Genomic DNA, 11,000 nt, shown 5'->3' on the forward strand with positions numbered 1-11,000 from the left:
GCCCGGCCACCCATCCCCTGGGCCGCAGATGCGGCGCTCACAGGAGCAGGATGGAGCGCCCCGGCCGGCCGTCGCCAGCGGCTGCGGATGGGCCCTGCTGCCGCGGGACGGGGCTCACGCCAGCGCCTTGTCTCTCTCCTCTGACCTGCAGCCCGGCGAGGAGGCGGAGGCCTGCGAGGAGCTGGCCCTGGCCCTGGCCCGGGGCCTCCAGCTCGACACCCAGAGGAGCAGCCGGGACTCCCTGCAGTGCTCCAGCGGCTACAGCACTCAGACCACCACCCCGTGCTGCTCAGAGGACACCATCCCCTCCCAGGGTACGGGCGGCCTGGGCTGGCGGGAGGCCTTGAGGCGTGTGGGGCGGGGGCGGAAAGCCGGGCCTCAACCCTGCGGCAGACAGCGTCAGGGCCAGCTTCGCCACCTGGACGCGCTGCGGAGGGAACGTGGCCCTGTGGCTGCTCCGTGCTGACTGTCTGCATTCGGGCGGTCTTGGCCTGAGACACATGCTCTCAGCCACAGCTGCATTTCAGCCCACCAAGCGCCGTGCGTTTATTCTTCCATTTAATCTTTGCAACCATTTACGGGATAAGGATTTTCATCCTCGTCTTGCAGATGTGCGAACCGGAGCAGTAGCTCGCTCACGGCCACACAGGCAGGAAGCAGAAGAGCTGGAGTCCGTGCCTGACCGTGCGACGGTCTTGCGCCCCAGCTCTTAACCTGGCCCAGCCAAAGCCCCCATCAGGCCACCGCGCTGGCGCACGTCGGCAATCCCAGCACTTGGGGAGGCCGAGGCAGGAGGATCACGTGAGGCCAGGGGTTCCAGCCAGCCGGGGCCGCCCAGTGAGACGCTGTCTCTCCACATCAAAATAAACAATTAGCGGAGTGAGATGGCGCGCACTTGGTAATCCCAACTACGTGGGAGACTAAGGCCGGAGGATCGCTTGGGCCCAGGAAGCCGAGGCTGCAGTGAGCCATGACCTCAGTGCTGCACGTCAGGCTGGGGCAGAGCAAGACCCTGTCTCCAAAAAAGTATCAGACTTGCCTCCCTCAGCCTCTCCCCACTGCTCGGGTGAGCCAGGCAGCCGGAATACCAGGGACGGCTGACTGAAAGCTATTTTCATTGCCACAGTCAAAGCCTCTAAGATGGGGACTGTCAGCAGAGGGGGATGTGGCTCCCTGGGGGAACGTTTGGTTGTCACAGCCAGAGGGGCGTGCCTGGCATCTTGTGGGCAGAGACCAGGGTCAGGGTCAGGGTCCTGACGCTCGGGCTGGCCGTGCCCAGCACTGTCCTCAGTGCACCAGGCACGTGGGCAGCTGAGGAGAAACCCGGGAGGCAGGGATGAGACCGTGCTCCCGTGGGGCGCGCCTTCCTCTTCCCGGTGCAGGAGAGTCGGAAGGCAGAGCTGCTGTCGCAGGGATGTCTGACCGAGCCCTCTGCTCAGTTTCAGATTACGATTACTTCTCCGTGAGCGGTGATCAGGAGGCAGAGCAGCAGGAGTTTGACAAATCCTCCACCATCCCGCGGAACAGCGACATCAGCCAGTCCTACCGGCGCATGTTCCAGGCCAAGCGCCCAGCCTCCACCGCGGGCCTCCCTACCAACCTGGGGCCCGCCATGGTCACCCCCGGGGTCGCCACCATCCGACGGACCCCTTCCACCAAGCCTTCTGTCCGCCGAGGCACCATCGGAGCCGGCCCCATCCCCATCAAGACGCCCGTGATCCCCGTCAAGACCCCGACCGTCCCGGGCCTCCCAGGGGTGTTGCCAGCACCCCCGGATGGGCCGGAGGAGCGGGGGGAGCACGGCCCCGAGTCGCCGCCTGCGGGCGAGGGCCCCCCGGGTGTCGCCAGCATGCCCCTCTCCATCTCCTCCCTGTGGAGCGGCCAGGCTTCCGTCAACCCTCCGCTTCCAGGCCCCAAGCCCAGCATCCCCGAGGAGCCCAGAAGGGCGATTCCAGAGAGCCAGGCCGAAGACCAGGAGAGGGAGCTCCCGAGTGCCGCCGTCTCCCCGGGCGGGATTCCTGAGAGGGAGCCTGTGGATCTGAGCCCGAGAGATGGTGCCCAGGGCGAAGACATGCTGAACGCCATCCGAAGAGGCGTGAAGCTGAAGAAGACCACGACCAACGACCGCTCCGCGCCTCGCCTCTCCTAGGCCCACGGCGCCGTCGCCGGGAATCCACTGTCAGCACAGCCTGATGGGTCTCGGTCCATTCCAGCCAACCTAGAATCCAACACCAGGTTTTGTAGGCAACTCCGAATACAGCTCTTTTGAAAGTCCCCACACCTTTAGATAAGAATTAAAAGCAGCAGATGTAACTGACCTAACCTTGACCTTTTCATTTGTAAATAGTGACGACTTTCTTTCTGCACATTTTAATCTTAGTTTCCCTTTTGATTTTTCTGAAGGTGCCAAATTCCATTTAACTTTTTTACAAGTCTTTGTAAAATTTTAAATGCATAAGGGGGGGGTTGGGGTAGGGGCCACGGAGTAGTTCATTTTAGAAGAGGATTTACTATAGTTCACTCCCTTTTTTTCCACAAGCTTTTGTAGATGCGGTGTAGTCGGCTATCTTAGAAGCAAATTCAAGTTGTTTTAATGTACAGACAAAATGGATAAGAGGCGAAACCCTCGCTGAGACTATGTTCTGGATGAAAACAGCAGGACCAGTTGACAGGCGACACCGAGAAGTCGATCGAGAAGCGGTGGACTCGCGGGGATGGGGGAGGTCTGTGGGGGGCTCCCGGCAGCATGGCCGACCCCGCTCCATTCACGAGTAGCCTCGTAGGTTGACTTTCTAGTAGCTTCATGGTAAATGCATCCGACAAGCCATACTGGATTGCAGTGTTTGTTTCCGTAGGTGTGTGAGGACTTGCTCCCCCCTCGACCGCCCACAGCACTCCCCAGTCCCGTGCATGCTGCCGCCTGGGTAGACTAGGACCCCCACTTGAGTTTCTCGCCGACTGTACTCACGTTCCTCGAATCCAAATCCATCCTTAAGGGTAAGGCAGTCTGAAACACGTGAAAGCATTTTAAAACGATAGCAGGGAATTCTTAGATAGAGCAAATGCCTTTTACTTAACTGTACCCAGCAGGCTGGGTGCACTGAAAAGCCCAAATATTTTGGAAAAACTCGAGCGGATTTGACAAGGGTAACCAGCTTGCAGTCTAGCAAATCGCCAGTGTGTTCACCAGTCTGGGGGCTTGTTTTTCTTATCTTCCTTTAAGTACATGGCAGTTAACGGACTTCATCCCAAGCACTGGAGAGAGGAGGGCTTGTTTATTGCCACTGGGAATCTGTCCTTTTTGTATCCTGGGTGATGTTTTTCTGGAATGGATTTGTCTTTTTTAAGTGGAAGTTGAATTTGTTACAATACCCATCTCCTCAAGCCAACAGACTCGTAGACTTAGAGGGAGGACCCTGGGAGAAGTCAGGTGTCTGAAAAAGCAAGAAAGCCCCTGAGCAGTGGGGCCGGTGGGCGGGGCACGCATGTGACCACGCCTCTCAAGGGAGGAGTCTGGCGGGCCCCACGCGCCCTGCAGGTTTCTGTTGGCGCTGACCCCACCGAGGAGTCCAGCCTCATGCGTTGATGCATGACCGCGTCACCTACCTGTACAGGGCATCACCTACCTGTACAGCCACTGTGCTGCAGACTGTCACTTAACACTGCGGTGGTTGCTCAAGGACATTGATGTTCCGGCTTTAAAGCAAAGGCGTGATTATCTGACACTGCGCAAGCCTTTTTCTTTGGAAAACAAGCTCCTTTGCAGAAGAGCAGCAACGGCAGTGCCTGTGGTCGGCCCGCCCGTCCCAATGACGCCCATGGCTGACGCGCTGTGCATAGGACGCTTGGCGGTTTTTGCAGAAGCAGAGACCGCTGCAGGCCATCATGATAGATGCAGTGGTATTTTAAACCTTTGAGGTAGATGGATGTGACTGTACCCTGGTACAGCTTTTCACTTGTTTAGTTTTTAAACGTTAGTATAATCTGAATAAATATAAAATGTTGCCAAATTCAACGTAGAAAGAATGTGACCACACACCTGGGTAGTTCTGCTTGTGTTTTTGCATATTGTAAAAGCAGCGTCACAGCTAAAAATAAAGAACTTGTTTCTAAAGGTAAATTATTGTGCTTCAGTTGCTAGTTTGTACTGAGAGTTGACCTCTCCCTGTGCAGTTTTTGTTCTAAACTTGTATAAATAACAATTGTGTAATTGTGTCTCCCTTCTACATTGTAACAACCGCTTCAGCCTATGTTATAAATAAAGAACCACTAGAGGGAAAAAAAAAAGCCTGCATTTCAAGTCTTGTTAAAAATTCAGTGCGAGGTCTTAGTCAAATGTTAGGTGGGCTGAGACGCAAATTGAGCCTAGTTCCTCCCAAACAGCTGGTGGTACTTCGGGTGCGTGCCACCACACCCAACTTATTTAAAAAATTTTTTTGTAGCGATGAGGTCTCGCTATGTGGCCCAGGCTGGTCTTAAACTCTTGGGGCTCCAGTGATCCTCCTTCCTCAGCCTCCCAAAGTGCTGGGATTATGGGCATGAGCCACCACACCTAGCCCTGACCTATTTGAAAACAGTTCTAACAAGTTACCAAGAATTAAGAGCAGCAGTTCTTAGCTGATGGTCTTAAAACTTGCTTTACCTTTAAAAATTAAAAATCTTGGCTGGGCTCGGTGGCTCAGCCTGTCATCCCAGAACTTTGGGAGGCCAAGGCAAGTGGGTTGCCTAAGCCCGCAAGTTCTGCACCAGCTGGGCAACTTGGCAAGACCTCGTCTCTACAAGAAATCAAAAAATTAGCCGGTCGTGGCAGCACGTGCCTGTAGTTCTGGCTACTTGGAAGGCTGAGGCAGAAGGATCACTGGAGCCCCGCAGGTTGACGCCGGGGTGGCTGTGAGCGTGCCACTGACCTCCAGCACGGGTGGCAGAGTGAGACCCCAACTCAAAAAAAAAATTAAAAGTCTTGAAGCCCACGAAGAGCTCTGCTCTCCCCTTTCCTCCTCCCTGAAGTCTGCAGATGCTCCAGAGAGGAGGAGGAGGAAGCTGGGCTGAAAGACGGCCTCAACCACAGTGTGGTATCCAGGCTCGGCCGACTGCCCCTCCGCCCCACCCAGCAAGTCTCCCCCCGAGAGGACTTCATAAGCTCCGTGCTCATGCTCATGTGGGACTCTGTGCATCTTAGGGAGAGTTGTCCTTTTACTAAAAACTAAAAGGCCATTAAAACTGAAAATGAAAATTCCATTAGTGGAACCTTCAGAAAGCCAAAAAGGGCATCCTGGCTCCGGGTGTCCTTCCAGGGACCGCAGCTAATGAGGCCCTCAGACAGTCTGCTCGCCCCAGTCCCAAGCACAGCTGGGTCTGGTTCTGCTCGCGTTCCCTTGCTGCTAACGTGTGCTATCCGTGAGCTACCGCAGAAAAGAACACATCCTACTACACGTCACGCTTTCTTTACACGCACAACCAGTTAGAGGGACAGTGGCACAGCCACTTGGCATCACGGCAAGAAACACGCCAGTCAGTCACGCCAGAACATTTCCTTTCCTTTATTAGGGCAAGTGTGTGTCGGTCCTGTGACTTATTTCACTTGCAAGCATGAGGGGTGAAGCCTCCCTCTACATGGGCCGCTCTCGGGGTCTGGTCACAATGTGCCACCACAGTGGGGGCAGATCACCGGCCTTGCGGGCCGGAGGCAAAGCTTCTGTCGTAGGCCCGCCAGGGGGGGTTTCCTCCTCCAGCTGCTTCACCTGGGAGGAGGCATGGAAGGGACAGTTAGCACAGGGTCTCACTGCCTGTGACACCCTGGCGGCTGCAGCCGAGTGTCCGTTTCATTTCTGTGGGATGTCACGTTATACACCTTCTGACCTCAGCACCAAAAACTGCTTTTTAATACGCCTGTGTGTTTTCATGCCCTCACATTTGCCCAGCAAAGCTTTTCTGCCTCAAAGGTTTCCATTCTCTTAAACGGCCAGGCTGGGAGCAAAGCCCGCTACCCCACCCCTCCTCTTACTCTTCACACGAAAATATGACAATTACCATTCCAACTGCCCCTGTGCCTGTCCCCAAAAAGCATTCATTTTTGTGTCTCAGCTAAGTGTTCTCCAACTAAGAAGTGTTCGCCACCAAGAAGCCCCAGTTCGTGACACCGGAGGGCGTGCATCGTAAAGCCCCACCACACAGCACCGGGCAAGGGACCTGGCTCCCTTCTGCCCGAGGCTGCCCAACCCCCCCCAGCTTCCGTAACCCCCAGGACGAACGTCCTAACGGAGGAGACCCGGTGGCTGAAACTCCCTCCAGACCGGGCCTGCCTGTGCCTCCAAAACGAGTGCCGGTTAGTGACGGCGAAGCGACCCAGGAAGGAGGCGTGCGCACGGGACGGGCTGTCACACGATCAGCTGCAGAGTGAGCCCGCCACTCTCCTGAGCAAACAGACTTCAAGCTTCTAAATGCTGAGATGTTGCTGACACAAGACTGACCGACCCCGGCCACAGTGACCCGCACTCCACCTTGGCTAAAGACTTCCAAAGGTCAATATCCTGGAGACCAGCACAACTTCCAAACTCCTGAATTCCAGTGTTTCACCCCCCTCCACCCCCAGCTCACGTGCTCAAGTCCCCCTTGACACTCAGGGAGACCGAATCACAGGCTGCCCCCCAGACCTGGCCCGCCCCTCTGCATCAGCCTCCTCTCTCTCTGCTTTGTTTCCTCCACCATGACCACTGCTTCCTTCCAAATAACCTCCAGTCCCTGGTCACCCTCCCTGGACAAAGGCAAACCAAACCATCACCCTCCGGGCCCGCCCCAGGTTAGGACTGCTGAGAGACAGCACGAGAACACACGAGAGTGACGGCACACGGATCCCTCCGAGCACACAGGGCTCCACGAACCCGCCCCCTCCCTCGCGAGGGCTGAGGCCTCCCGCGACGCCCCATCCACATGTCCCAGGACGCCGCACCCCGGCTGGGCTCTTCCTCTCGGTCACTAAAGGAGCAGACGCCATCACAGAAGACTGCACCCTCGGAACTGCTGACCAAAGTGAGGAATGTGTCTTTTGTCAATTCCAATGGAGAAAGAATTCTCCCTCCTCTCTTCCTTCTCTCCACTCTCTCCTAGGGATTCCACCCGCCTCTCCGTGGCTTTTAAAATACCTGAAATCGCCCAAGTTCCTGTTTCTTGGGCAAATCTCCCCTGGAGTCCCAGATTCCGACATCCAAAATGGCTTACTGCAACTTGATGTCTCAGAGGATTCGCAAACGCCGCGTTTCCAAAACAAATGCTTGACAGTCCCGCTGACACCTGTGCCCGCTTCCCAGGCTTCCTGCCCCAATAAACATCCCCGCCCAACTCCAGATGCTACAGCTGAAAACCTGGAGCCCATTCCTGACCCCGCCCCGCCCCTCCCCGTGCCCACATCAGCTCCGCCTTCCCCTCCCTCCAAAGACCTTTGGCTCTGATTCCTGCCACGTCCATACAGCCACCCCAGTGCTGGCTGGCACGACCTCCTGACTAAACCACTGCAGGAATGCCCCCTGCTGTCTTTCCTCCTCTCGCCTTCTCTGATGTCTCCTGCACACGCAGCAAGACTGGCTCTGAAAGATGGAACTCTGAGCTGGGCTCGGGGGCTCAGCCTCTCATCCCACGCCTTGGGAGGCTGAGGTGAGTGGATTGCCTGAGCCCGCGGGTTCGAGACCCGCCTGGGCAACTTGGCGAGACCTCATCTCTACAATAAATCAAAAAATTAGCCGGGCGTGGTAGCGAGCGCCTATAGTTCCAGCTACTTGGAAGGCTGAGGCGGAAGGATCGCCGGAGCCCAGCAGGTGGAGGCTGCGGTGGCCGGGAGCGGCCACTGCACTCCAGTCTAGGCGACAGAGTGAGACTCCAACTCAAAAAATAAAAATAAAAATGGAACTCTGACCATAACATGACTGCAAAGGTGAGGGGCAGGAGAGGACAGCACAAAGACAAGATGGTCAGGCAGAGGTTAAAGGAGAGGGCAAGTCAAGGCCAAGATGCGACAGCTGGAAGGACTGAGCCTCTTCTTCTGAGCCTCTTCTCAGAAACCAGAGTGAAGCTGAGGAGCAGGAGCCAGAGGGACCGGCGTGCCCCACGTCTGGATCTCTGCACACAGGGAGCAGATCACACAGCTGCTCAGATGTGAAGAGCAAGGACACGCACCTCGCGCTCCCAGCTCTCTCTCCGCAGCTTCTTCCACTGCTCTCTCTTGGCAAAGTAGTCAGGATACATCGCCTTCTCAGACGGGTGCCAGTCATCCAAGCACCACTCCGGAGCCTGCCAGGAGAGGAAAGCATGCATCATGCCCCAGGATACACTCATGCCCCTGACAGGGCCTGCTGAGGAGACAGAAGACCAAGAGCGAGATGCATTTTCACACCCACTGCGACTGCAGGCTGCTTCGACCTGCGCACAGAGCAGCAGAGGATGCACAGGGCCTAAAGGTGGGGAGACTTCAGGGCTAAAGCACCTCTGGCTGGACCTGCTGATGCGGGTAATGAGATGACCTTCCACGAGTCACGGATGCTATCCATGGCATCTAGAGTGGTGAATCCCTTCCAGAAGGACTTTGTCCAGATCCATCAGAGGAATTACCATCTGTGGCACTACAGCTTTACAAAATGTGTTTCTTAAATAATTTGATACCTGAAGGTCAAGTTCACCCCTTGAAACACAGGCTGCAGACTGGACGCTGTGTTAGCAGGCATGAAAACAACATCAGTCTCCTTCTACATCTCTATTGAAGCTCTTGGGTGACCAGGTACACTGTCAACGAGCAGTGAAATTTTGAAAGGAATCTTTTTCTGAGCAACAGGTCTCCATAGTGGGCTTAAAATATTCAGTAAACCATGCTGTCAAAGGATGTGCTGTCAGGCAGGCTTTGTTGCTCCATTTCTAGACCACAGGAAGAGTAGTTTTAGCATCATTCTGAAGGACCCTAGGATTTTTGCAACAGTAGATGAGCACTGGCTTCACTTAAAGTCCCCAGCTGCACGGGCCCCTAGCAAGAGTCAGCCTGCCCTTTGAAGCCAGGCACTGATTTCTCCTCACTAGCCATGGAAGTCCCAGAGGGCATCTTCTTCCAATAAAGGGCTGCTTCATCTCCACAGAAAGTGTGTTGTTCAGCGCAGCCACCTAGACCTTCTGGGGAACCTACTGCAGCTTCTCTGTCAGCACTTGCAGCTTCAACTGCACTTTCATGTTATAGAGATGCCGCTTTCCTTAAACCTCATGAACCAACCTCTGCCAGCTTCCAACTTTTCTTCTGAAATTTCACCTCTCTCATCCTTCTTAGAACTGGAGAGTGTTAGGCCCTGGCTCTGGGTTAGGCTTTGGCTTAAGGGAATGTCATGACTGGTTTGATTTTCTATCCAGGCCACTCAGGCTTTTTCCACACCAGCAATAAGGCTGTTTCACATCTAATTGTTTATGTGTTAGCTGGAGTGGCACTTTCAATTTCCTTAAAAACTTTTCCTTTGCATTTGCAACTTGGTTAGCTGTTTGGTGGGAGAGGCCCGATTTCCTGCCTATCTCAGCTTTCAACATGCCTAGGACTAAGCTTGATCATTTCTAGATGTGAGACCGACTTAAAGTGAGAAACATGTGACTCTTCCCTTCACTGCTACACTTTGAGGCCACTGTAGGGCTGCTGGGACTGGCCTCATGCCAGTATTGCTGTGTCTCAGGGAATAGGGGGCCCTGGGCTGAGGGAGAGAGATGGAGGAACGTCCACCCACTGGAAGAGTCAGAAGACACACGACACTTATCCATGAAGTTCGCCGTCTCATATGGGCGCATCTGTGGTGTCCCAAAACAATCCTAAGACAGAATAACAAAAAGCTTTGAAATATTGCAAGGGCTGCCAAAATGTGACACAGAGACATGAAGTGAGCACCTGCTGTTGGAAAAATGGTACCATCAGACTTGGTCGACGCAAGGTTGCCTCAGACCTTCACTCTATAAAAACAGTGCAGGCCAAGTGCGATAAAATGCAAGGTGCCTCTATCTGGCAACCGTCAGGACAGAAATCCAGCCGCCCCTCAGAGCTGGTGAGCGGCTGGCGAGGTGGCGGTCTGGGCACGTCTCACCCACCTTGTAGCACTCGTATCTCTCGTAGGAGGTGCCCCCCGGGGAGTCGGGGAAGATGTACGGCTGCGGATGCTGGCGGTACCAGAACTCCTCCTCTGCCTCCCGCAGCAGCTGGGTGGCCTTCATCATGTCCTTCTCATTCCTGTGTTCTTCAAAGCGGGCCCGCATCAAACACGCGAAGTACCGGTACTTGTCCCTTCAACCAGAGTGGTTCTGAAGATTACAAATGGGATCTGCTCCTCCCACTCTACCCAGCCAGCGAGCACCCGTGCCATTCAACTGGCACCTCTAAGTGCGCCAAGCACCAGCAGCAAGAAGACACTGGACTAAATGCAGCCAAACCATTTCTATCTTCCTCCAACAAAGGATTTACCCCCAAAAGGAAACAAATCATTAGCAAAAAAGAAAAGCAGTACTGACTGGAGGACCATTAACAAGGACAACTTACTCCGTTTCCTCCTGTCTTGTGCTAGGCACTGTGCTAAATTCTGGATACAAAGATGAATAAGAAGGGGGTTAAACCAAGGAAAACGGTACTGCCAGGTCCTACAGACCGGGGTTTGCATCCTGACTCTGACGCAGAGGTCAGTTAGGAGACTTTGACAATAATCACAGATAAGGACTTGAAGCAGGCAGCTGTGATGGGGACAGACAGGACAGGAGAGAGATGTTATACTTCTAAGAGAGGAGAGTGGCTCTCAAGTCAGACTGTGTGTGCCTGAACCCTAGCTCTCCCATCACTAGCTGTGTAGTCTGGGGTAAGCTACCCAATGTGTCTAGGCTGGGTTTCTCCTCTATAAAACAATGTTAAGAACAGCATCTGCCCGCGGGTTCGAGACCTGCCTGGGCAGCAAGACCTCATCTCTACAATAAATCAAAAAATCAGCCGGGCGTGGTAGCGTGCG

At 54.7% G+C, this 11,000-nt stretch overlaps 3 protein-coding genes across 4 annotated transcripts in view; 2 read left to right on the forward strand and 1 right to left on the reverse strand.

The window, feature by feature from the left end:
• Positions 1 to 4,287, forward strand: part of MTSS1 (MTSS1, I-BAR domain containing) — a 131,092-nt gene extending 126,805 nt beyond the window's left edge. Inside the window, exons 16-17 of the mRNA XM_021713028.1 lie at positions 29 to 314; positions 1,440 to 4,287. Coding sequence (XP_021568703.1) covers positions 29 to 314; positions 1,440 to 2,149 — 996 coding nt within the window. The 3' untranslated portion in view covers positions 2,150 to 4,287. The remainder of the gene's footprint in view (positions 1 to 28; positions 315 to 1,439) is intronic.
• TATDN1 (TatD DNase domain containing 1) overlaps positions 1 to 11,000 on the forward strand; it is a 62,854-nt gene that overhangs the window by 9,113 nt on the left and 42,741 nt on the right. The window contains exon 2 of the mRNA XM_008059308.2: positions 10,277 to 10,281. The gene's annotated coding sequence lies outside the window, so the exon portion shown is untranslated. The remainder of the gene's footprint in view (positions 1 to 10,276; positions 10,282 to 11,000) is intronic.
• NDUFB9 (NADH:ubiquinone oxidoreductase subunit B9) overlaps positions 5,517 to 11,000 on the reverse strand; it is a 7,698-nt gene continuing 2,214 nt past the window's right edge. Inside the window, exons 2-4 of one of the 2 annotated variants that reach the window (XM_008059307.2) lie at positions 10,099 to 10,291; positions 8,170 to 8,283; positions 5,517 to 5,741 (exon numbers count right to left, since the gene is read on the reverse strand). In XM_008059307.2, coding sequence (XP_008057498.1) covers positions 5,610 to 5,741; positions 8,170 to 8,283; positions 10,099 to 10,291 — 439 coding nt within the window. In that variant the 3' untranslated portion in view covers positions 5,517 to 5,609. The remainder of the gene's footprint in view (positions 5,742 to 8,169; positions 8,284 to 10,098; positions 10,292 to 11,000) is intronic. The other variant, XM_021713024.1, reaches the window with a different exon arrangement.

This window comes from Carlito syrichta, unplaced genomic scaffold (genome assembly GCF_000164805.1).
Source record: "Carlito syrichta isolate Samal-C Ts95f unplaced genomic scaffold, Tarsius_syrichta-2.0.1 Scaffold303991, whole genome shotgun sequence".
In the NCBI taxonomy this organism is placed as follows: Eukaryota; Metazoa; Chordata; class Mammalia; order Primates; family Tarsiidae; genus Carlito; species Carlito syrichta.